Source organism: Physeter macrocephalus, chromosome 5, assembly GCF_002837175.3.
Source record: "Physeter macrocephalus isolate SW-GA chromosome 5, ASM283717v5, whole genome shotgun sequence".
NCBI classification, from domain to species: domain Eukaryota; kingdom Metazoa; phylum Chordata; class Mammalia; order Artiodactyla; family Physeteridae; genus Physeter; species Physeter macrocephalus.
In genome coordinates, this window is record NC_041218.1 from 60489067 (window position 1) to 60515850 (window position 26784).

Below are 26784 nucleotides of genomic sequence, written 5' to 3' on the forward strand. Positions count from 1 at the left end.
AAGGTGAACAAGAAGGAAGAATACTAATAAAATCTGAAATACCAACCCATTTGCTCAAGAAATTTCATTAGTTATAACTTTTATCCATTATTTAATTTCTTTTGAAATATGTGATAATTTTTAATGGCCAAAGGCCACCAGTGTAGAGCTACTTTAAACAAGATCAGTTGCAATTTTTCTGGCTTGGAAAAATATTCCGGAGTTTCTGCAATGTTGTAAAACTTTTTGAATACCACTTAAAGCATAAAATCTTATAAAATTTGATGTATGTTTGTTTAACACAGAGTTCCAATCTGCTTTTAAATGCAGGGATGCTGTTCTAAAGGCAGAGGTTTATTTATGAGTTTATTCATGTATCCATCCAGGAAATGTTTATTGAGTGCCTAAGTAACTGTGATACAAGGTAAAAAGTGAAAAAATCCCCTAAAAGATGTATGGATAGAATGTTAATGGAGATAGAAGCCTACAGCTCTAAGTGTTCATGGTGGAGGGTTGGGGACCTCTTTCATAAGCTCCTGTGAAATTATGAAAATTACTCAATACTTTCATCAAGACAGACCAAAGTGACCTGGAGATTTCATACACATTTGCAGTGTTGTTACACATCTAAGTGTAAGTACGGTACCTGAAAGCATAGTAGGAGAATAAAGAAATTATAAGGCCAATGCTTAAAATACTAGCTCACAATAATCTCTCTTTGCACGTGTTATTGTAGTTAAGATCAAACGCTCTTACCATTTTGAGCCAAATTTGAAATTTGGGAGAAATGGTGTAAAGACAGTTTTAATGAAAATTCAACCCACTTTGTTGAACTTGAAAATTAGTATCCTTTGGGGGTACACATATTGAGTCGAAAAGATGTACATGTCCATAAATGGAGAATTGTGGGACTTGAAGTCTTGCAGTTTTTGTGGAAATGGGGATGAAGGTTCTGAGCCCGGGGCACATGCCTAACCCCCTACCTCCCAAGTTGCTTAATTCAAGGGAACTGTACAGCTAATCCCGTGTGTGTAGGTATGTACGAGTGTGTGCTCTTGGGCTTCCTTTAGACACAGTGCAGTACTTCCTTGACAGAAGAAGAAATGAAGGTAGTCAAGTGAAGAAGCATGTCATTGCTGAAGGGCTTCAGTATAGGTTCTTTAGGGTCTAATGCCATAGTTGATGGCATTTTTTATTTACATATGATTATTCTGACAAGATTTTAGAATTTAGTTATGACAAACTTATTCCACTAATTTTATTTTATTCTAATTGCTTTTCTTTCTTCCCTCCCTCCCTCCTTCCCTTCCTTTCTTCCTTCCTCCCTCCATTCCTTTTTTATTTGTTTTTTTGCAAAACTTTGCAATAAGGGCATTATGGAGGTAGGCAGAGAATGTTGTCTAACAATAAAGTAGGATTAAATTAGTAAAGAAAGACAGTGTGAAGATAGCAAAGATAAAACATGTCACCACTTAATTTAGTATTTCCTATGCTATTTCTACCCTATTATTATTCAGATATTTAATCTAGAAATTGTTTGGGAACCTAAATTATCTAGGTAATTATTTTGATACTCCACTGTGTTTGCTATGTAAATAGAGTCACTAAGTGAGACTCTTAAGTAAATTTACAAAAAAAAAATGTAGAGAGTGCATGCATTGGAAAAACAATTATTGAATTTATTCATGTAGATAAACACACATTGTACTATGTGTTATTGGAGTATAACCAAGAAAGCAAAGGAGAACCAGAAATTTCTGGAATGCTATAAAGTATCTTTTGTTTAAAAATTAAGATTTTAAGGTTTTTTTTTTTTTTAAAGGCTATACCCCATATGTAGCTAAATTAGACTTGGTGTAAAGTGAGGAAAAACTTTACCTCAAATTCTTCTTAGTACTTTCCATTAATTTGAGAAAAGAACTTTAAAAGATTACATCTACCATTATAATAAAAAATATTTATTATAAAAATTGTCACATTTCTCTGTACATAACCTAGACACAAAAACACAATTTATACATTAATAATTTAAGTGGGCCTGAACATTCAGTTTCCATCCACAAGAATCCTAAAGCTCTTCCATAGATTTCACAAATACCAATGTGGACTATTTCTATTTTATAGAACTCCATTTACACAGCTGATGTTATTGAGATACCAACATTTCTTTTTCTCTTGTGTTTTAAAGATAGTTCACAGTGTTTGAGTTAACTATTAATCAACTGCTTTAAATCTTTGGTAAATACAAGAATTTACATGCAAAAATGTTTAAATTTTTGAAAAGTCAAATAACCTATTGCAAATAGTTCTGTGTAATCAATAAATGCATGAGCCAGAGTCTCACCATCAAGAAAAGTCACTTCCAGGGCTTCTGACTGATTATAAAATCTGAAATCCACAACAAATAGTTTGAGGCTTTTATGGCCACTACCAGAAGCACCACAACACTAGGCCATGAGAAAATTAAACACATGTTAAATTCAACATATAGACAGTGCTGATTATTTTACAAAATAGGAAATGCTAGTTTTTTTCGATATCCTGGTTTAAAACAGTTTGACACAGAAGAGTTTATTATCTCATAAAAGCCTATTATCTTGCAAGAGTGAGAGAACCATTTAAAGAAGCCATACTGTTTTGAAAGACACCAATTCATTCTCTTGCAAATAATTTATCCATGATAATATGGGTCATTTCTTGAAATAATTTGTGGGGAATATAGCAAGATGCTTGCCTTCTGCTTCCCTCTCTCCTTCCTTCCCATCTTTCTTCCCTCCTTTCCTTCCTTCCTACTTCCCTTTTTTTTTTTCATTTCTTCTCTAAGAGGAATGTGCTAGACTGCCCCGTCAACCTGCATATTATACTTGAACTCCTCCAAAGTTGCATATGCATTACAGCTTTCATGCATGAGCTCTCATTCACAGTGATTCACAAATGAAAGCATCAGCATCGATAGCATGAAAACCTCTTACTTGCAGGCTACTTGTTTAAAAATACTCTAAGAAGTATTTAAATTTAATGTTCTTGAGCTATTTGTTAATTACAAATTTTTATCAGACATGCTAATGGTGAAGTGTAGAGAATATAATTAAATATATAAAAAATACATCTCTTTGAGCCTAGAAAATAGATGCCTTTGGATTACCACCACTGCAGTGTAGAGAACAGCCCTTCCTACTAAGTTAGGTTCTGAATGCATGATTTCTTTCCCTAACACTGTTTTTTCCAATCTACTTCTGTTTCATTTATAAACAAAGCAAGGTGAGATTTTGCTATCACTTTGGTAAATCTTCTCTCCCTCCAACCGCCACATCCTGAATTCAGTGCATATTTTAAAATTCAACCAAGACAAGGCACCTGGCAATAAGTGTTCACTTCTTATTTGAGGTGTGAACAGGAAAACCAGCATAATAAAGGCACTGTATTTATCAGAAGGGGCTTTCTTCTGAGTGTTTTTTTTTTTTTTTTTTTTTTTGTGGTATGCGGGCCTCCGTCTGTTGTGGCCTCGCGGCATGTGGGATCTTCCCAGACCGGGGCGCGAACCCGGTTCCCCTGCATCGGCAGGCGGACGCGCAACCACTGCGCCACCAGGGAAGCCCTCTTCTGAGTTTGTACATAGGCCCATGCCTTGGCTGCAACTTTGAATAAACTATGTTGTCTCATTCCTCCTCATTCAAAGTAAATGTTATTTCAGTCACTGGCTTTTCATCTCTAGAGTGCATAGATATATATGAAATGTATGTTTACATACATTTCTAATCATATAGTATAAAATAAGCCCTAGTTCTTTGAATGACAGGAAAGTACTGGTACATTGACACTTGATAATCCATAAATACCAATATCTTATAACATCAACCAGTGGCCTAAAATATCAGTCGTTGAAACTGCTAGCCTACATCTTCACTCTCGTTCCCATTCTTGCTGATAAAGAGATGGAAAACTGAGGCTTATTTCTTCTTCAGGATTTGATATAAACTCATACGTTATTCTAAGTTAAGAGAATAAAGAGCTGGCCAGCCACGAACTCCTGTAGTCCCGCACTGTGCTCGCCTGGGTGACAGAAAGGAGCTTTCTTCCTCTTCACATCAGTGTTCTGACCAAGGAGTTTTTGTTGCTGTTATTTGTTTTTCAGAAAACAAGAGTTCACATGCAAACATTCAGGAAGCAGCACTGGCATAGACCCACTTTGATCCCTTAAAGCATCCTGAGGGTCTCTCCTCACACAGCCACTTTTTCCTTTGCCAGGTTCTTTGGTTCCTTGCTTGGGATACACCAGTCACCAGCCTCGCTGCTCGTCTGATAATGTTTGAAGGCTGATTTGTTAAAGACTGGGAGTGTTTCTACAGACTCAGAAGATAAAGCCTCGAAGGGAGAGGAAAAAAATCAAACCAAAGAAATTATTCATCGCATAATTTGTACCTGAAGTGATTATTCAAAATAAATTCAGAGGTAAGTATTCAAACATTCAAATACATTCTTTTAATTGATTTAGTAATAAGAGCACACCAGAGTCTATGGTATGCTAGGCACTGTATAAGAGAAAACTGAAAAATAAATATTATCTGCACCCCATAGGGGCTGAAATAATATATATACAGTTATAAATTAGGTAATAGTATTTGTGTTCAATAGTTACACATGTCCTTTGTTTGGATATTGCTGATGCCATAGAGTTGAATAGCAATAGGCAAATAGGTTTTCCAGGCAAAACCTTTGTATGTGTGATAAAGTGAGAGTCCTAACCTGACACTATTGATCTATTAAAATCTGATAATATAAATCTATAATATGTTAACCTTTTCCAATACTTTGAAGACATTTTTACTATTTAAGAAATTAATAACTATTTCAGGTGTTCTAAGACCATGCAGCAAATGGTCCCATTTTCCCTTGCACAAAATGGGAGCCTAGAAGCTTAATGTTTTAGTTGTTAATAACTGAATATATTTTCATTTGAAATAGTTGGCAAATGATTAACAGCATCAGGACAGTGACCTTCACAAATAAATTGAGGCTTTATCAGAAATGGAAAAAACATGACCAAATTTTAAAGTTTAAACAGGAAATGCCGGGCACCCCACTGACAGCTTCTGAGCAGTCAGCTTTCCTCTCCCTGGATTTCTAACAAGGTCAGCTTAAGGTCTTGAGTATCTTGATATCAGTTGTTTTCTAGGCTGAAATATTATTAGCATATATGTATTTACCACAAGTCTAAGTAAACAAAAGTACAGCTATTCTTACAGATGCCAATAGGATTTGCCTTAAAAAATTCAAATGAGCATCTCCTCACTCAGAAACTAATGCACTTCTTGGGAAACAATTTTGCTTCACTGAGGCAAGTAGCCTGGCCCACTTCCTTTTTGATACGTTACCACATTAAATATTAAATAATATCTACATATACCAAATAGAAAATATAATGACTTGTGGTCATTATTTGCACTAACTCAGTTTGGGTATTCACTGTGGACCGTAGAACTCAGGGCTGTAAAAGAAGCAGTCTTTTCAGAAATATGGTTTTTTTAATTGGATTTAAAGGATACCTTTAAGTAGATGACAGCATCTGTTCCATATCCTGGCAAAGAGTAGAGATTTAGATCTCCTTGAAAGTACTTGGCATAGAGACGAGAAATCGGCAAGCCATAACCAAAACCAGCCTAGGAGGGAAAAATCAGTTATTGACAAAGTGGTGAACATGATCATAGGAATACAATATGCTTCCTCATAACCCCCATGCCCAGTTTAACTAAATTGGTTAACTTGCCTAAATACTTCCATGTAATCCTTGCTCTACATTTAGAAGTAGGCGGCTGGGATGAACTTAGCCATATAATTGGTCTTACCAAAGGAGCATTCCGGGAATTATCCATCACAGGCGTTGGTGCAGTGGAGTACGTGTAACTAAAGAGCCGGTCAATGATCCTCAGGGGAACACCACCTCCTCTATCTGAAATCTTAAACAAACAAACCAGTCATCAGAGCGACACATTAAAAACAATACGCATTTGTTTATATAAAAATGTCTTTCCTTCATTTAAAAGTCACCTGGTGTACATGACTTTGATCTATTGTTCAAAGCAGAGAGCTTTATTATTATTGACTCTTATAAAAATTCTCTTAAGAAAGACTCAAAAGAAAAACAGAGAATGGTTACCTTAATTGTAAGATCTTCTTTTCCCAAGACAACAATCACCTCAATTGGTGTCAGGGAAGGGCAATTTTCCTGGTGTTCAACTGTGGCCCTCATTGCATTCTAAAGAAAACAAAACCGTAAGGAATTCAATGGAAGGAGGATGAGGGACAATAAATAACTTTTTTTTTATATTTAAAATAAAAGCAGCACAGAGGGTAATTCAAAGTTTTTATTTTTTTAAGTTAGTAGTAAAATAGCTCTGTAAATAGCCATTTATGATTGTGTCATGCAGGAGGTATAATGAAAAATATTCATTTACCATGTAATATAGCTACTGGGAGTAATGTCTAATGGAAAAACAATTCTGCTAGCTGTCAAGTTCTTATTTGTAAGCTTAATTTAAATGTAGAAATTGGTTTTTATAGTCCATTTCCTGGCTTTCTCTTTTCTGACTTTCCATTACGTTTTACATCTAAGCAGCAAAGTCTATTATATAACAAATAAACAGTGAATCATTGAACCAATTTATTGGCTTTTATAAAATTTGCTGGGAAAAGGTTGTTACTATTTAAAAGGATAGTAAATAATTCTAAATTAAATTTCAATTTGCATTTGATTATCATCTTAACTTTTACCAATGATGGCAAAATAACTGTATGAGTTGGACCATTCAATTTAAAAGTGAATCAAATCAACAGAAAAGCATCTTTTGTTCTTTAACAGAGAAGACGCTCAAACAAGTTTTCAGATAAGTAGATGAATCTCATACAGATAAAGTTTTGGTTTATTTTACCCATTTTCCTCTCTACCCTTCTTCTGATAGGTTATCTGCTTTCTGGTTTCTATATAATAATGTTAAGCTCTAAGCATTAGCTGAAGAGAAATAAAAAAGATCGGATGTTTGTAGTACAATCAATACCTCATTGCATTAACATTAGAATAAGTTAGGAAACAGTAGGTTCCGGGAAGAGTTACATCAGAATTAGAAGAGGATTTCACTTTTTTTGGAGACTTCCTCCTCTCCAGTCCAGGGGACTCTTAGGAACCATCACAAAGCTTCAAGTGTTTTTCTGTCTTTTGGTGCAATTATAGAGTTTCAGTTTGGGCTTAGAACCTGGGACAGGATTTGATTCTTAGTACCTGGCTGTCTCAGACCAGTAACATCCACATCCTCTAAGAGCTTGTTAGAAATGCAGATTCTCAGGTCAAGAGTATCAAAATCTCTGGGGACAGGCTTAAGAATCTGTGTTTTAAAAGCTCTCTAGGTGATTCTAATGCACACTAATGTTTAAGAAGCCCTGCCCTACCGTTTTGCTATGGAGAGTGTGGACCATGGATCAGCAGCATCACCTGTTAGCTTATTAGAAGTTAGTCATCTCAGGCCCAATCCCAGACCTACTGAATCAGAATCTGAATTTTAACAAAACCCCAAGGTGATTCATATGCACTAAAGTAGATCACTGAAGGAACTGACTGTCCTATGAGTATATTCTAGTCATAGGTTGGGACCCTGCCACCTCCAGTAATTCTGGACCTGAACCTCTGGATTTAGAGTTGGACCGGCCTATGGAGATGGAGATAACAAGGCCTCAGTCACTGAAGCATTCACCCCACGACCTTCCTTAATGAATGCATGAATGACTAGTGCTTTGTTGGACACCTGAAAAAATAACGGGAACAGGGAGCATTGAGATATAGTGAATCATATTGTGCATTCTCAAATACATGTTGATGCTACAAGGAACTGCATGTACCCTTTCAAACATTAACTGTAGCTTCTTTTTGTTAGGACACAGAAGCGTGCTTGGGAGAAGATAGTGAGGCTCCTGTTTAGTAGGGAATGATAAAGGAAATAAAAATGTAACCAGTTAACATTTAAAAAATACAAAATTGCAATTATTGTGAAGTTATCTTACCTTGAATAGTTCGAAGAGCATATGATGAAGGTGAGATGAAACATACACAATATGAATTGGTTGGCCTGGAAATTTTCCTAGAAAAAATTAAGCTGATTTAGAATTGCTAAACAAATATTTCATTAAAATAAACTTTCATATCTATTTAATATTTTAGATTTAAATAGAATTGGAATACTCCCCATCCTCCTCACTCTAAAATCCTACCTTAGAAGCTTCCCTTTAAACAGTAAACACAACTGGCTTATGTTCAAAATGCTATTACAGTTGCTCCCTTGTGCTCTATGATTAATTTTTGCATTTCTCTACAAATGCATAAAGTCAGATAAATGTAAAACAAGGGTGCTCTAAATTAGATGACATGGATTAGTTATTTCTACTTTCAAAACTTTTGTACTGGACAACTGCAGAGTTAAAATTATATGCATCTTAAAAAAGAAGAAAAATGTAAGTCTACAGTATAACATCAAAATTGATGCTAGTAGCTAGCTATAGTTTTCATAATTTTAATGCATGGGAAAATAACACATCTGATTATTCTTTTTTTTAATTAATTTATTTAATTTTTTGGCTGCATTGGGTCTTTGTTGCTGCGTGCAGGCTTTTCTCTAGTTGTGGAGAGCGGGGGCTACTCTTCGTTGTGGTGCACGGGCTTCTCATTGCGGTGGCTTCTCTTGTTGTGGAGCACAGGCTCTAGGCATGTGGGCTTCAGTAGTTGTGGTTCATGGGCTCTAGAGCGCAGGCTCAGCAGTTGTGGCACACGGGCTTAGTCGCTCCACGGCATGTGGGATCTTCCTGGACCAGGGCTCAAACCCATGTCCCCTGCATTGGCAGGTGGATTCTTAACCACTGTGCCACCAGGGAAGCCCCATCTGATTATTCTTGATTTTTATCAACTAAACATAAAATCCCATAGGCTAAATACGCTTAAATTTCACCAAGAGGCTAAAGAAAACAGAAACAAAAACCTCACAATACTCTGAAAAGAAAAATAAAAGTATTATTCTTTGGTGTTCCAGGCCTTGGCAAAGTTTGAATCAGAAAACAAGGTCTGGCACAGTTCCCTCTTTATTTCATCAAACAGTTCAAGCAGTTTATCTACAAGTATTATGCAACAATGCTGTTAATGCTTAAAAATATTTTTCAATCTTTATTTGTACTCCTACTTTTAGTTTAGCAATCCATTACATTTCCCTATCCCCAATCCATGAGTTAAGCTACTCTTAATTTAAGCAACTTGATTTTAATTCTCACCACCAACAAACATTGTTCCTGTATAACTATTACTTGAAAAAGATGTTTACTTTGAGTTGAAAGGAGGTTATTCCAATTTAAGTGTACTGTCTTGCTTTGAGAAGCAACTATGGGATAAGATAAAAATAGTGCCTTGTATTCATCCTGTAATTACTTCAGTGTGGGAAGACCTTATCCTTTTAGGTACCCTAGAGTTGAAGCTATTGAAGTATGCTCTGCTTCCAAAACAGTGATATATACTTATAGTGAAAATTTTTTAAAAAAAATTGGTAAGAACATTTAACATGGCATCTACCTTCTTAAATATTTAAGTGTACAATATAGTATTGTTAACTGTAGGAATGGTGTTGTACTGCTAGCAGATCTCTAGAACTTATTCATCTTGCATAACTGAAATTTTATACCCACTGAATAGCAACTCCCCATCTCCCTGCTTCTTCCTTCAGCCTCTGGCAACCACCATTCTATTCTCCGCTTCTATGAGCTTGACTATTTTTGATACCTCATATAAGTGCAATCACAAGTATTTATCCTTCTATGACTGGCTTCTTTCTTATAGTGCAATTTAAAGTGTTTTTGTTTTCAGATCTGATAAGTAACTTCTTTAGGAGCATATCTCCACTACCAAGTGGTTCCTCCTAATCTGACCTCCTTATTCCTGTATTCTGTAGTAAGTAGTCTTTCTTTGATTAAAGATACTGGAACTTAGCTGCTACTCTAAATCCTAAATTATCTGTTCAAACCATTCTTCTTTATGAATTTTCATTAGCAACTGAATATACTCAATTGGAACTTTCCAGTTGAGATAGAGAACCTTGGCTTCAAAAAAAGATGTGTACAAATTCTAGGTAAGTTCAGAAGGCAAAAAAGGAACACAGACATTGCTTTCTATTTACAAGAAGTAAACATACTGGGAGGACACTGAATTTTCCATAGATAAAAATATATTTAATTTATAGCTTACCATTCACTTGTGTGAGCTTTAATTCTGGAGATGTTAAATAATACTGATTACAAAGCATCTTGGAACACTCAAAGGCATCTGGAATGGAAGAGTTTTTTTCCATAATGATTAAGTGAATTTATGCCAAGTAAAATTTTCAAGTGATCTTCAGTGTATACACTACCCTTAATCCAAAATATTCATTAGAGTACAGGTTTATGTGTATGGAAAAATAAATTTTTAATATTTTATTGAAGAAAAAAATGAACAGTGTTTAAGTTATAGCTGTTGCTGTAGGAATATGTGCACTTCAGATATCAAATATAATATATGAGAATATGGCACATTAGCTATTGATGTTTGGATTTTTTATAATATTATAAGTGAATATTTAAATACTTGACTCAAAAACAAAGGACCTTCATTAAAGTATTTATAAAAACATAAATGGAGCACTCTGAATAGTAATTCATTCAGAGTCACCTCAACAGTAGATGTGTCAATCAGATAATGTACATTTTCAATAAGGGAAATGTAGAAACCTAGAATTACCTTGGACCACTGCTGCCACATCACAGTTTGGATCAATGCTTCCAATGTGGCTTGGGTTTCCTGTCTGTAAGTCACTAAATATAAGGACTGTTGAAAAATAAAAACAAAGAATATTGTTATAAAAATCAGGATAATAATGATTAGAACTACCTCTGAGAAAGAATGTGATCCACCAAGTAGTGAAATATCTACTTAGAGTATGGCTTATATTCTACACCCATCTCTATTATATCATGACCACGATGAACTAACTTACTGTGCTGGTTCATCAGCATCCGGGTAGAAATACGGTTCATGTAAAATCGATCCAAGAAATACTGAAGATTTTGATTGGTGGCTGGGTCAACTGTACAGGCATCTTTATACTCTAGGATTCCTTGTGCCATTGTAGGAACTACATTATGGTGTCTATTTCGAACTTTGATGAGAGTATCTACAAAACTAAGCCAAAACACATTTATGGTTAGTAGAAGTTCAAATAAGTTTCATTAATTTATATTTCTTAGATGACTTCAAAGAAGGTAAAGCCTTTCTCAAGTACCCATCCAAACAAATCAAATCATACAATGTTTTGATGAAGCTTTATTAAGACTCTCACTACAGATTCTTTGACTACAGTAGAGGAGATAGCTTCATAAACAGATTTTGCTTTTAGCTTACATGTAAAATATCAGCTCTGTGACTGGTATGTTCATTCCAGTTGTTCACTAAGCTTTCTCTTTTAAAAAAAATTTAAAAATAAGTAATATTAAAGATGGCTCTAGAATGCCATTGTGAAAAAAAACTTCAAATTTCTTGTAAGATTTAGAAAAGATTCTTATTTCTCATCCTTATAGCTAGAAACTGTCAATTACTCTGAAAGAAAATGTGTACTCTACAATGACACCAACGTGCATTGATATTATGTAACAGTAAATCCTTCTACAAATCTAATCATCATACTAAATTTAGAGTAAAAATAGATTTCCTTTTTTTTAAAAAGTCCTCTACACTTTTCATCCTCAGCATCATTTCCAATGCCATAATTCTCTATTGCTTTTAAAAAACCAACAAGCCAAAACTTGTCATTTGTAAGAGGGTAGTTAGTTATTATTCAGGATACTATTATAAATTATCCTTTAAGTGAGGTCTTAAAAAAATCTGATGTTTAGAAATAGTCAAAGTTTTAGATACTTATTCTAATGCATAAAACTTACTCTGATAATGTTTTCTGGTCCTTTGGGCTTTTCTCGTGGAATTCCACTAACTCCATCAGGCTCTGGATATACCTGTAAAGCGACAGGTGTGCTTTAAGTTTTAAAATTGAATAGTCACTTACAAGTGGCTGAAAACAGATTGCTTTTTTCCAAATGCTTTGAAGAGCGAACGTATTATGTTTAAAATTAAAACTTTCCTCCAAGACATTTGGAAAACATATGTCTTAGAAAAAAGAAAGCTACAAATTTAACCCTCAACTTGCTAACTTAAAATTTATGTTTAACTATCCTAGATCACTACTCAGTTCTCTGTTTTGTTTGTCAAATATCTTTATTTTTATAGCAAAAGCATTTAGCAACGACTTTTACAGAAAGGCTTCATATTTTTTTCCTCCTGTATTCATTCATAGGTGAATAGAAGTCTTGAAAGCAGCAGCAAATACTATGGATTGAATATGTTTCAGATTGCAATTGTTTAATGGGTGCATAATACATATATTTCTTAAATCGACAAACAAAAAGTTGTACAGTCAGTGGGTTAGGGTGAAGGTCTGGTGCATATCTGCCTCAGTGCATAACCTGGCTCTGTTCTCTGAAAATCTGCTCCTTTGGTTTACCAACCCTCTCTAAGTCCGTATCCTTATTTGCAAAAGGAGATAATTACTGACACTGCACTGGCTGTGTGCCTGGTACTGTTCTAAGTGCTTTTAAAATGGATTACCTCATTTAATTACACTCAGATATCCCTTTGAGACATATACTTTATTCTCCTCAATAATAGATGGGGGAATTGAGGCCTAGAGATAAGACACTAGGCAAGGATTCCACAAGTAGGAAAAGAGGAAGGCATGATTTGATCCCCGGCCTGCTTTGTTAATTGGTTTGTAAGTAACAAAGATTAGGCCCTCTCTAAATAGTAGTCATTTGTATCTATTTCTAGGACAGGATTCTTTTTGCAATATCAAACTGTCTTTTATTATTTTAAATACAAACTAATATTGTAACTGTCAATTATTTTTCATATTGTCTTCTAAAATAAAAATTATATTGTGAAAGTATCTACTTTTTCAGGGTAAAAATGTCTGTTTATAGCTTTATAACTGCCCTTATGATAACTTACCCTAAATTAATAGAAAATACATCTTTCAAAGTATTTAAGCTTCAGACCACCTGTTTTCCAATTATGATGTTAATATATTGTAAGAATTCATACTCAGATAACTATCTTAAAACTAGAGATTGTTTCAGAATGGTTCACTACTTACCAGCTTTTAACTAATTGCACTGAAGAGGTATTTACTAATCCATCAGGGAGGATATAAATTTCCTTCAGGATATTGGCTAGCCTCACAGGCAACTCTTGTCTCAAAAACACAAAAGAGGTTCTTTCACATGCATTTTCTGAACCTGTAATAAACAGCATTTATTTAGTTTTTGGAAAAAAGTATATCTAAATTATATATTTGAGTAGCATTAACTATCCAATATAGAACACACATATATATATTACAAAATTATATTTCACTCTCAGTTGGGTAACTGCTTGTAGATAATTCAGGAATAAGCATCTTCTTTATTGTCTTTTGTCTTTTTCTTTCTTTCTTTTTTAAAAAGTGACCAAATATGAGAATTATTGTTTTCTCTTTTTGATGAGGATTCACTTCCAAGAAGTCATAATATCCCAAGGCTCTTTGTATTCATAAAAGAATGCAGGATTTAGTCAAATCACAGTGTCAGGGAGACAACATCCTTCACAGAGTTCTGGATATGAAACTGTAGTGAGGGGAAAAGGGGTGGGGTGGGAGTCCTGATGTTTCCAGACTAGTGATAAATAATACCACATTTAAATCCTTGAAATTTTTTTTATAAGATTTCTGCAGAAAGTTTGTAAATATTTTCAGCAGTAATGCAAATATATAGATAACGATAAAGCTAACGAGACAAAGACATTTGTTAGGAATACAGAGAGATGAACCCTGTGGAGGGGTGGAGGGTGGCTAAAGGATAAAATCTCGGTTAATTCGAAGCTACTTTATAATATTAGAAATCTTCTCCAAGAAGTACTATGTAGTGAAGGAGGGGATGAAGTTTCCAGTTCATTGTTAAATGGTGACTGAAAACAAAAAGTATTTTGACTGAAAACTTTGGACATAAAGAATAGGAAAGATGAGCTCAAACCATTCAGCATCAGCGGGGCTGCAAGTGGCCTTGACCTGCAGGCACAAACTGTCAGAAAGAAGGCAGATCTAAGAAAGGCAAGGTGTGCTGGCTTCGAGGTTCCAGGGTTCAGCAGGAAAGCGGACCCCAGGTGTTTTAAGTAATGAGTCCAGCCCTCCCTACACCGGGTCTGAAAGTTAATGCAGCTCCCCAGTGCCCGCCCGGGCCCTACGTCCCCGCTCACCGAAGTCCAGCAGCTGCTTCATGGACAGGGGGGACGGGCTGTAGCGCGAGAAATGCTCGACCTCGCGGGGTATCAGGGAGCCGGCGCTGCGCATCACGAAGCGTGCCGCCTTCATCTTGATGCCCACCGTTCCTGGCACGAGCTGGGGCTGGTGTGTGGGGTGACGGCTGCGGGGAGCAGGACCTGGGACCTTAGAAGGGGCGGGGCGAGCAGGTGGCTGGCGGGCTCGTGCACCCCGGCCTGGGCTGAGGTTCGGGAGTGCTTCGCGGTGGAAGAATCGGGTAGTGAGTCGATGGAGCAGTAGGTAGCTTGAGACTCAAGTTCGTGTCCAGTCACCACCCGCCGCCTCCCGAGGTTTTATTTGTTTCCCTGCACACACCCCCACCCCCGCATCCCCCGCCCGCGAAGCTCCAACCGGGAGGAACCACTGGAACTTGGAGAGCTTCCTGCGCTTGGAGCCGCGCCCGTCAGCTCAGATAAAGAACTTTGGGCCCCGCCTCCAGGACGCGGAGGCCTGGCACCCGAAGCTGTGAGGGGTAAGGGGACAGCAGGAAGCCAAAGCGGCCGTCAGGAGGTACGTGGCTCAAGATCAGCCACTTGGGACAGGACCCCGGATAGCGTGGGCTGGGGCCAGCCCAGACTCGACCTTGTTTACAAGTGAGAGGCTGTCTCAATGTCACGCATTCCAAGCCAGAAGCTATTTCCAAGAATCTGGGCTCGGAGATGTCATTGGTCCTTGCTCGAAGCGGGGCTTTTACAGTAGCTAATCAGCTGCGTCCAGAAGTATGGGCTTCTCTGCCGTTGGACCTCGAAAAGAATAAACAGCCTAAAGTTCTTACAGCGTTTTCTCCATCGGTGAATAGCTCAAGTCGGGAACTGGAAGTTCCTTTTGCTGGGACTTGAGGAGCAGCCCAGAGTACGTTTCCTTTTTCTTGTGGCGATAAAAACCCATCAATTTGTTTCCTTCCGGTAATACATTCCCTCCATTAGGCTTAACTCTTTTAATTAAAAAGAAGATTTAAAAGGGACTGATTTGTCAGTTTGACTTTTTTTTCTCCAGAGAATTTGCTCACTCTGTCCTCCTGTCCCTGCTCCTTCTTACAAATATGGCTTTTGTCACTTATGACATTATATTGTAGCTATTTATGTTCTTGTTTTGTCCCTTTCTGAACCTCTCCCCTGAAAGAGATCAGGTTTGGGACCATGTCTGATGCATCTTTCTGATTCCTACTCTGCTTTGTTGCTACTCAAGCTTAGACAGTTGTGGAAACATGGGGAAAGTTCCAAATTGCATCTCCACTTGGAGATAGGTTTTGATACCACTATGATTTATATCTTTGTATTCTGAGTCCTTTTTTACATAATGTACATAGCTCCATGAAACAACAACAACAACAAAAATGTTCAAGAAGTCAAAAGGCTAAATAAAACTCTCTCTGATGAAGCAATTTAAGGTAAAAAAATCCCTTCCTTTTTCTTTAATATATCCTAAGAACAGAAGTAAAAGAAAAGCATTCATTTGCTTTTCTTACCCTGTGTGTGGGATCTGGAATAGGCAAAAATATATATTACAAAGAATTCTACTCTTTAATCTGCAGAGGAAAGGCAATGGAAATGATGCATTATAAGCAGGTTTAATTTAGGAAAGCCCCATTGATCACTTGACCTGACTTCCCCCGCAGTGCTCCCATACGTGTGGTGGAGTGATTAAAGATCAGGTGAAGTCATATGATGTTCATAGAGATGGCTAAGGGCTAAACGTGAACCGAGGTCACCAGACTTTTGTGTGCATGTCATCCCATCCAACAACATTTACCAGGTTATTCTCACAGTACATTACATTCTTCTCTGTCATTTGTCTATGACAGGAACTGTTGTTTTGACTGGCAACAGTTATGATAAGTGGGCTGGGATAGACAGGTCAAGTTGTGTGCCCAGTTGGCTAAGGTGCTATGTATTACCGTGATTAGAATGTGACCTGGAAAGAGAGTTGCATTTCTGTTCTCAGGCTGACCTCAGAACTTGGAGGTGATCCAGTTGCTATAAAAGTAAAGGAAAGGGAATTACTTAGGAGCAATGGTATGGACAAATCTGCACATTCATTTGAGTAAAGGGTAGAGCTTCAAGAGTGCAAGTCACGGGCTTCCCTGGTGGCGCAGTGGTTGAGAGTCCGCCTGCCGATGCAGGGGACACGGGTTCGTGCCCTGGTCTGGGAAGATTCCCACATGCCGCGGAGTGGCTGGGCCCGTGAGCCATGGCTGCTGAGCCTGGGCGTCCGGAGCCTGTGCTCTGCAAAGAGAGAGGCCACAACAGTGAGAGGCCCGCGTAACGCAAAAAAAGAGTGTAAGTCACACTTTTGCCAAAGGACTGGGCATGTCCAATGGAACAAAATGCATCAAGACCCTAAGGAGAAGCCCATTCAACTTTTCCACCTCTGGGAGCATATTCCAAGGAAGCAATTAAAAATATACATAACAGGAACTTCAGAAGCCATGATGGAAAGATGAACAGATTTGACTACAGAATATTTAAAGTTAAAAAAATGAACAGCATACCTGGAGAAAATATTTTCAAAGTATATAACAGACAAATGAGTTTTTAAGAAATGGCTATTTCAACACAGAACAAAATAGACATGATCTGTTCCCTCATGGAGATTTTAGACTTGTGGGGGAAACAGGTATTACAAAAGCAAATGGACAATGAGGGTTATGAAGAAAATTCATACGAAGAATATAATTGGCTGTAACTACCTTAGATTTGTGGGCAAGGAAGGTCTCTCTGAGAAAGTAACAGTTATAAGAGATGGAGCAGCCTTCCATTGGGGCATGAGAAGGGAATATTGGTGAAAGCATATTGGTGAAGAGATTGAGGAAAGCAAGGCCTAAATCAGTATTTGGTCTCTGATGTTTCTTATAACTGGTGCTTTTAGAGGATACTAGGTATCAGGAGTTAGACTGGATGCATTGGTGGGTGCAAAACCATTTTCTCTCAAGTATCGCAGACTAATAGTGGGTGATAGAAAACAATGGTCAATATTTTTTTAATTTATGGGACTTTTATTTACTCCCCAGAGCAAAAAAATTACAATCAGTGCACTAGAAAACAGTTCATAAAAGAGATTTGATCAATGTGTCAAGTTGGTGGTGATGCTAACAGTGCTCAGGTGTGTTTGGAGGAAGAGCTATGTTGGAGGTCAGGGAATGCTTTCTCTGAGGGTTGGCTTTTGAGACAACCTTAGAAGGATGAGGAAGTTTTTGGCAAATTACTGGTAGACAATGTGGAAGGATGTCTAAGCCAGAGAAAAAGCACAGATGTACAAGCTAGGGATACAGTAGAGAAATAATGACTAGTTTACCAAAGCGGGGAGGAAATGCAAGATTGAGTTATATCATGAAAGCCTTAAATGCTGGTATGAGGACTTTGTTATTCCTGGAGTAGGCAACATGGAACTGTTGAAGTCTTTTAAGCAACAAGCAATGAGCTCCCTGCACAGATTTGTTAGCAGCTAAACAATTCAATGCAACTAAACTTCACTGACCACCTATTATGTACCAGGCACTATGGTAGGTGCTGGGGACATAAAAATGAAAATGGTATAGTTCCTTTCTTCAAGGATTAGAGAAAGACATGTAAATACAGTAAGTCCCCTACATATGAACGAGTACCGTTCTAAGAGCACGTTCGTAAGTCCAATTTGTTGGTAAGTCCAAAAAAGTTACCTAGGTACCCAACTAACACAATCGTCTATATAGTACTGTACTGTAATAGGTTTATAATACTTTTTACACAAATAACAAACACAAAAAACAGTTTCAATCTTACGGTACAGTACCTTGAAAAGTACAGTAGTACAGTACAACAGCTGGCACACAGGGGCTGCCATCGAGTGAACAGGCAAGAAGAGTTACTGGCTGGAGGAGGGAGAGGACATGGGAGATGGTAGAGCTGAAGGATCGTCAGCAATAGGAGACAGAGGGCGAGCTGCAGTTTCACTCAGCCTGATGTGATTGGACATGTGAGCGCACATTTGCATCTTTGAAAGTTTGCAACTTGAAGGTTCAAATGTAGGGGACTTACTGAATCTAAAGAGAAAATAGCCTGATGCATATAAAGTATGTGTTGGAGTTGGGAGAAGAGCAAGCAGTCAGCAAAGACTTTCCTAGAAGAGGTGACACATCTGAGTTATAAAGGTAAAATAGAAGTTCACAGGTAAAGAGGAAAGACATTGGGGCAATGGAGAAAGGAAATGAAAAGGGCCATTTTGTTGGTAAAATCTCTAGGCTCTGTCAAATCTGAGAAGGAAGAATGAAAAAACCGTCCTCTGATGTTCTAAGCCTGTGCTACTGGGAGGGGGTGATTTCAACAATAGAAGCAAGAAGTCAGAAGGGTCAGGAGGAAAGGATAGGTTGACTGAGGAGGGGGGAACACAAATGATGAATTTGGGAACACTTTGAGTTAATGAGAAACCACTGGGGAAACAGCCGTGGCTGTAATTACTGGTGAAGGGAAGATGAGAACTCAAAGGCTATTAAGCCACTGCAGAGAAGCGAAGGTAGGTGAGTAAGAGCCTCTCCCCACTTTCTTTACACAAGGCTCCCCTCTACTATTAGCCTACAGCCATGTCTCACTTTTTTCTGTGCACAATATTTCCTTCTGGAGCAGTCCTTGGTTTCATTCTTGGCCTCCCTACACTTATCAAGGTCAAAATCCCTCCTTTCACTAAGCAACACCGAAGCAAAAGCGTTCTTCTTCTTCTGCTGCTGCTTTTTTTTTTTTTCATCTGTAGCTCCAACGTTATCAGAAAAAAGGCAAGTGAATCCTGAAGCTAACACATCTTGACTTTACACGGGAAAACAAGAAGAATTTTGCCTCAGCTCCAAATATAGGCTTAGAGTTCATTTCCCCCCAGAAATTTCTCAGTTGTGTTTAATGTTTGCATTTACAAAAAAATAAGAGAAGGTGAGCAAAGGAAATAAAAAATTAACTAAAGAAAAAAACAGACATGTGGAAACATTCTGAGACTAATGAATGAGTAGGAAAATAAAAAGTAATAAGATAATGAGACATCATTGTTCTACCATCAGGCTGGCAAATAACAAAAAATGCTAATAACATCTGATGTTGGCAAGTCCTGGGGAAATGAACGCTCTCCTGTGCTATTTGTGGAAGTGTAAAATTGGCAATATTTTTTGGAAGGCAATTGGCAGAATCTATAAAAATTTTAAGGAGAGTAACCTCTGTTTCAGCCATTCCACTTCTAGAAACTTATCCTACAGTTTTACTAACAGAGAGCATAAAGATTAATGTACAAGATTGTTCATTGCAGTTTACCTGTAAGAACAAAAATTTGAAAACAAATCAACTTGTCTACTCATGGGGGAATGGATAAATAAATAACACCATGAACTAAAATACTTGCTATTAGTTGCAAGGTGTGCACTTAGCTGACAGCATTCAGCTGCAGCACCTTTGGGATCCACATAGTATAGGAATCAATGCTACACTCTTCCCCTGTAAGCCCCTGTGATGGATAAGCACCTAGGGCTGGCCATTTCTCCTCAACGTGGGACCTTGCTAATGGGAATCCTTTGCTCTGAGGACCTCTCAGGGTTGGCCGAGGTTTTGTCAGACTTGCATCGTGGTCTGAGTCTGTCCCTGCTCAGTTCTGCTTCCCATGCCCCCTTTTCTTTCACAAGTGTCCTATATGTACCACAATCTAAAAACTTTCCCTACCCAGTACTGCTTCCTCCCCCTTAGCCTTTCACAGGCTACCAATCAGCCAGCCCAGCTGGGGGTGCTGGAGCAAACATTTCCCATTAGAAGAGTACTAGGGATAGAATAATTTCTCTGGTCCTTGAGTGTATAACTGGGATTTACATACTTGGCAATTGGCATCTGGAATAATTCCACAGTAAGTCCTTGGCCTTTGGGGTTAGAACTATCAAAGTGGGGGAAAGCCAAGTACAAGCTTCTGAAACAAATACGAAACAACATGGTATCCTGGTGGGAGTGACAGAGATTACTTCCATTCTTATAAGTATCTTAAGGGTGGTGGTTCCATCATATCTCCACTGAATTCATCTGTGGAAACTGGATGGTTCTTTGAGAATGGTTATGGACTACTATAAACCAATGGAGTAGCATCCCTGATGGAAACTGCTGTGCTGGATGTGGTACTTTTTCTAGAGCAGATTAATATGGTCCCAGGTACACGTTATATAGTCACAGATTTGGTGAGTGTATGTTTTTGTTTCTACAAAAACAAACAAACAGACAAAAAAACCCAAAACCTCTTGCACTCTTGTCCCAGAGGACCTATACTGACATTGTCTATATATTGGAAAATTGTCCTCTATATTTTGCTAATTGTAAAAAGCATGTCTCAGACTAATACGTATATAGTATGGTCCAATTTTTATTTAAGAAAGAAAGAAAAAATAATAAAAACGGAATATTTGAATATGGCTTCTTATGTGCATGTAAAGGGTCTGGGAAGGAATAACACCAAACAGTCATGGTATTGGGGGGGTGTGGAAGGAGAAACTCTCCCTTCTTCCTTTATACTCCATATTATGTTCTCCACGATGCATGGCTTTGTGCTTTATACACTAAAGTGATAGTTCTTGGCCAAATGAACAGTGTATAAAATAACACCACTCTGGGAAAGATTGTTCCCTGTCACTTGTTAGCCCTTACATTTTTCTTCTCCTACAGGATTTGGGGATGAAGCAAAAGTGGATTGAAGCAGCTAGGAACTAGACCACTGCTATTTCTAACTATGCTACTGCCAATTCCAGTGGTCCTGTGTGACTGTGTTTTGCCTGAGTGCAACAAACTGGGAGGGTAAGGTGGAGAGAGCATTTATAGAAATAAATGCTGTGCAGTGGGTGGTGATGTGCCAGCCCTGAGTATATTGGTCTACTACAACTGAACTGAAAGGTAGAACTGGGGCTCTGGAAAGCTGTATGATCCTAGGCAACTTCAAAAGTCATGTGGATGAATTATCTAATAACTCTCTGTCCTCATAGTTCCTTGAATTCTTTAATCCCAGTGACCTTGACACCTACTCTATTTCTGTTACTTATTCCCGTGCCCACTTCACATATCTGATTTTTGGTCAGGACTACCTTGCCTCTGAAAACATGAATGCCCCTGATCCCAACCCACTGTCTCCTCTTTTTCCATTTGGCTTATTCCCTTGCTCTCTCTAATCCTGTCATGGCATTCATCTTCATGAATGAAATGAAATGAAATCTTCAGGTTTCACCTTCCCTTTTGCTAACAGTATGTCATTCATCTTCTGTTTTCCATTTCTTCCCTATCCACCCTCGATGCCCTGCATCATTACTTGATTCATTCTCACCTTTATCCCTTTCTTGTTCTTCTGCTGCTTCTGTCTTACTATCTCTTAACTGAGGAAAAGGCATCTTTATTTCATCTGTGAGATTTTCCCCCCTGTCTACCACACTATAGCACTGTAGGAGATAGTAAGCCCCCAGGCCTTCCCTAAGTCTTGTGTTCCAGGTTATATCCTACCCCCCTGAGGCTGTCATAACACATCTCAGTGCAGGAGTGAACCATGGCCATCTGGTTCCACATGGTTAGGCTAAATGACTCCCTGGACTCTGTGTTGTACTGTCGGACCTCAGAGCCTACCTGCACCAGTTCTGCCATGCCTCAAGTCGTGATTTAACTCAGGTACCACCTGACATTTCTTCCTCTCAGTTCATCCATCTTTGCCTAGTTTCTCCTCCAGATTGTTTTTTTTGTACCTCCCCGTCTGACCTAGTCTGTCACGCTCTTTGCCCTTCTTCCAAATACTTACATTTTGCCTTCTAGAACTCAGCATTTGTCTACAAACTTCCTATGTCACCAATTTCTTCTCTAAATATTTTTATATTCTTGCCACAACCTGAGGACATCATGTCTTATGCAACCTCTTAAGTGTAGGTGGCTTTTTTCCTTAACTCAAAGTATATTGACCTGAAGGTGAGATGAGTGTCCTCCTCTTTCCATACCTTGTTTGTTACCTCTGTGCATTCAGAACATTACTCCTCTACTCTCCTTTAAAATCACAGGACCTTTGAAGACAAGGCATCCGATAATACCACCTACTATTTTTTTATCACTGCCTTTTATGGAGTAAATGGCTACTTCCTTGCCAGTATGATTCCTGTTATCATTCTTGTTGATTTCAACACTTCTGTGAATGATCCTTTTATCCTTTTACCCCTGAATTCATCAGTCTCTTCGCCTTATCAGTATCTATCTATATCCCACCTCAGCTACCCATTCCCATGAATACACCCTAGAACTTATCCTCACAAGTAATACTACCACATGTAAAATATCAAAAACTCCCTGTATACCACTTCCTATACTCCTAGAGTATTTGACTCAGCCATCTTCTCATGTACATTACCTCAAACTCAGTGAGACTCAAGTTTTGCCTTCCTTCCTTCCTCTTACGTCATCTCTCCTCCTCTTATCCAGTATGTACTCCATAGTCCAACACCATAATTATGCACTTGGGAAAACTCTTCTCTCTCTCTCTCTCTCTCTCTCACTAGGTGAACCAACCCTAGTTAAGCCATTTTACATATATCGAGTGGGTACAAATTTCAGTCCACAAATGCCAATGTGCAAGTGTTGAAATTTTCTTTTCTGTAAGTCAGCTTAATGTCAATTACAAGGCTGTTTGGGTTTTTTGTTTTGTTTTTAATTTTTATTGGAGTATGGTTGCTTTACAATGTTATGTTAGCCTCAGCTGCACAACAAAATGAATCAGCCATATGCATACAGATATCCCCTCCCTTTTGGACTTCCCTCCCATTTAGGTTACCACAGTGCATTAGGTAGAGTTCCCTGTGCTGTACAGTGTGTTCCCATCAGTTGTCTATTTTATACATAGTATCAATAAGTCTGTTTGGTTAATGGGAGATTTTACCATTCTTTCCCCCAGGGCTGCATCTATGTTCTCAGGAGCTCATATAGGCTGAGGTCTCAGGGCAGGTGGAGATCTAGTGCCTGGTGTCATCTAACCATGCTAGCTTCCAGTGAGATGTTTCTCATTATATCTGGTTCTAGATTGTTGGTTCATGTAAACTGCTACAATATCATCCCTCATTCCCATCTAAAAGACCTGTTTGGGTCTGTTTCTCTCTCTCTCTCTCTCTCTCTCTCTCTCTCTCTCTGGCCTGTCTCTGCTCTTGGCTACATGGGCAACATTTTATCCTGCTGTTCCTGAAACATACTGGACCCTAGTCTCATACCCCATGTACCTCAGTGCCCCTCTGTTGTGACTGTACCATCTGGGGCTACAGGAAACTCTAGAAGGCTGATTCTTGCCTGGCTGCCTAATATTCCATGCAGCCATTTTTACTCCTGCTATGTTCCTAGGGTCTTGGTGCAGAAAATGAATTTCAAAGGCCCAGGCCTTGAAGGGATCTAGAGCTTAGTGAATATGCAATAAATCACATCATGTTTCCCACTATTACCTCTCAAACTGGAAGAGATTCTCTGGTTTGGGGAGTACTGAAGAAAATAAAAGTTGAAGGAAACTTGACAACAGCTCAAATGAACCTTAAGAAGGAGTTAGTAGATGGATCATAGAAACCACACATAGGTTTTTAGGAAAAAAGAAAACATATATCTCAATTTCTTGGATCTCCCAAACTTGTATTAAGTATTTTTGGCTTCTTCTGTGAGTCATGGTTGAGCTATCCAAATGAGGGAGGGGGTCATGGGATAATAAGAAATGTAGGTGGAAAACGTAGATGGTTAATATTTTGAATATTATATGCACAAACATATACATAAACATATGTATAAAGAAAATAGCCCAGAAGGTCCATAATGGTTATTTTGGGGTGGTAAAATTATCAGTATTTATGTTTGCTTTTTTTGTGCTTTCCCAAATGTTAAACAATGAAACGTGTTACTTCTTAATTATAAATGTTATTTCAAAATTTGAAATAAAAACATATGTAGCAAAAGAACAGGCAGAAGAATTTGGCAGAGATCTGTTAAAATAGGCTTTTGATGAAATTGGAAGGCAGGATCATGACAGGAAATTGGGTTAATCGCTCTCCTGCCTTCTAACCCCTTGGGCATACCAAGAGGCTTGGAGACTCCACACCTGAGAAGCCCGAATTCAGCTCTTTCTCGCCTTTATCCTTCCTGCACTTTGTCACCTGTAGAATGATATTGAGCTACTGTCAGCTGAAACTTTGCTTCTGGTTCTGTGACTTGTTCCTTTTCTCTGATTGCTGATCGTTGCCTAAATTTCCTGAGATTATCACCAAACAGGATACTTCTTTTCCCCTCCCCCTACCCCTAACAGAGTCCAAATAGAAAGAAATCTCTTACTTGGAAAACTCCAAGTTTTGCCACGGTCCAGCCTTGATTTGTGTAGCACTGACTGGATGCCTTAGACAACCTTTTAGTGGTGTTCCAGTTAATAAAAGGACACAATCAGGCATCAGGTCATCTGGAAGACAAAGTTTAGAGGTCACTTCCTTTTGTCATTTCTTTGCTTATCCCAGTGTAGGGGATGGTCAACACTGTATAAACACCCCACTGGATATCCACTTAAAAATGGGAAAATTTTGTCATTTACACAATAATTCCTTACTACCTGATTAATTCAATCAATTCATGTGTACTGGCCTATTAGTATACACAATGCATTAGTATAGCATTGCAATGCTATGTGCTTAGCAGTAAAAAGACATACCCAGATGTTATACTAAAATTTTCTGTTTGTTTGAAAATACCAATTTAAGCAAGTACATATTGTGCTAGTAGTTAGTCCCTCCCTCTCCAACTGTAGCTGACACCACCAATTATAGATCATAACATTCTTTCCTATTTGGTCTGGTTTGGCCTCAGGATTCTTTCCAACACAGCACTCCAGAGATCAGAGAAGCAGTGAATTAGGTTTGAGAGATACAACCCCTTGTTATTCCTGGGCTAGGGATCCAAGCGGCCTCCACGTTTCAGCCTCCCTTCCTCTACCCTTCCCCTACCCTTTCCTTTCCATTTGCAAGAACTGTCCTTTAGTTAGACTGTCAAAGACAAATATGAAAAGCATTCGTTTAATCCAGCACTTTCACTTGCAGAGGAAAAACTGAGGCAGAGGGGACATTAAGTCACCTAAGTCACATAGATAGTAGGAAATATGAGTTTTCTAAATCTCAGTTTAAACGGAAATCTTTGCCATGTTATTCTGGGGCTTGGCAAGTTTAAGATTTTTTTCACATGAGCCTTTCTGACCTTTTAGAACTAAGAATGCCTGTTTGCCCTCTTGGTCCAAACCAGACAACTGTGTGAAACTGAATTTGAGGGGGAAAAAAAAACCCAAAAACATGCTGGAAACTCAACAGCTTGTTTCTTCAAGGACACTGATTTTTTTTCTGGTGTCCTCTTATATGTAGGGTATAGGTTAGACTTTGCCAGAGGGGAAATTAGACCATGTTTAGCTTTAACAGTAATCACACAGACACATACTCCTTTCCCCTTTCAGTCCTTCCCTTTTGAAAATAAACTTGAGGATTTGACAATGCTGAGTTTGAGCAACCTGGTTATGTTATGTTCTTGGTTGATGAAGGGCCTCGCTGTGTTTCAGTAGTCAGTGCTGAATCCAAAAAGGACACTTTGCTCTTTCTTTCACCCCTTCCACAGTAGGGTTCTCCCACCTCTGCTTTCAACAGATGGGCACCTCAAACTGTACTGTGTATTGGAGCAAAGGGATCATTTTCCTTTGCTAGGGCACGAATTCATAAATTCATTTCTTGTTTAAAAATAAAGTTACTCTGCCATGCACAGTTTTCTTCAACATCGTGTTTGGAGGAAAACACCTAGCCCATCCTATAGAAGCTAAGACGATGCTGGGCCTCTTGCTGGCAGGCTAACTGGGTGAAAGGTCGGTCCCACACTCACAGCCTGAGCTGCCCCTGCCTGGCAGTGGAGTCAACAAAGGAAGTTTAGTAGGTGAAGGGTCACCGCTCTGGAGCTGCAGTCACTTTCCATGCGTCATTCTCAGGCATCTAGTTTCTTTTCAGGGAAATAAAGCTCAGCAGGGAAAAGGTCACACAGACCAGAGGCGGCTCTGTAATAACCCACTCCTGCTGTGATGCTGTGTCCAAGGCAAGAGGCCAAGTGCTCAGGCCTCCTGGCCTTTAGGAATTCTGCTGCTCAAGTGGAAAAACAGAGATTGTAAAGTGCTTTAAAGACCATCCTGTACCAAATGTGGCAAACTGATACACAGCCTATTGACTGGCTAATTCATATTATGTAAAATAACTTTATAAGAAGAAATTCTTTTAAAAAGTATATTGCAATAAAGGAACTTATAGGTTTTCTTATTAGCTGATCTAGACCAGAGCAATGGGTCCTGATCCTGG

General features: G+C 38.4%; 2 protein-coding genes across 2 annotated transcripts in view; one reads left to right on the forward strand and one right to left on the reverse strand.

The window, feature by feature from the left end:
- Positions 1–4106: 4106 nt before the first annotated feature.
- Positions 4107–14721, reverse strand: PDK4 (pyruvate dehydrogenase kinase 4). Its single transcript, XM_007115684.4, has 11 exons — positions 14378–14721; positions 13242–13383; positions 11977–12048; positions 11037–11221; positions 10781–10867; positions 10250–10327; positions 8032–8108; positions 6137–6235; positions 5826–5936; positions 5526–5639; positions 4107–4344 (listed from the first exon to the last, which is right to left on the reverse strand). Exons 1-11 carry the CDS (start codon positions 14490–14492, stop codon positions 4201–4203), a joined length of 1224 nt encoding a protein of 407 aa, XP_007115746.1. The 5' UTR covers positions 14493–14721; the 3' UTR covers positions 4107–4200.
- DYNC1I1 (dynein cytoplasmic 1 intermediate chain 1) overlaps positions 4359–26784 on the forward strand; it is a 495519-nt gene continuing 473093 nt past the window's right edge. The window contains exon 1 of the mRNA XM_055085000.1: positions 4359–4431. The gene's annotated coding sequence lies outside the window, so the exon portion shown is untranslated. The remainder of the gene's footprint in view (positions 4432–26784) is intronic.

Bases quoted from the DNA above. Each gene is read 5' to 3' on its own strand.
- PDK4 (XM_007115684.4), bottom strand. From the start codon at position 14,492: ATGAAGGCGGCACGCTTCGTGATGCGCAGCGCCGGCTCCCTGATACCC. The intron at 11,222-11,976 runs GTAAGTTTTATG...GTTTTGGCTTAG, and splicing joins GACCAGAAAACATTATCAGA to TTTTGTAGATACTCTCATCA. The intron at 4,345-5,525 runs GTATCCTTTAAA...TCTCCCTTCGAG, and splicing joins ATGCTGTCATCTACTTAAAG to GCTTTATCTTCTGAGTCTGT.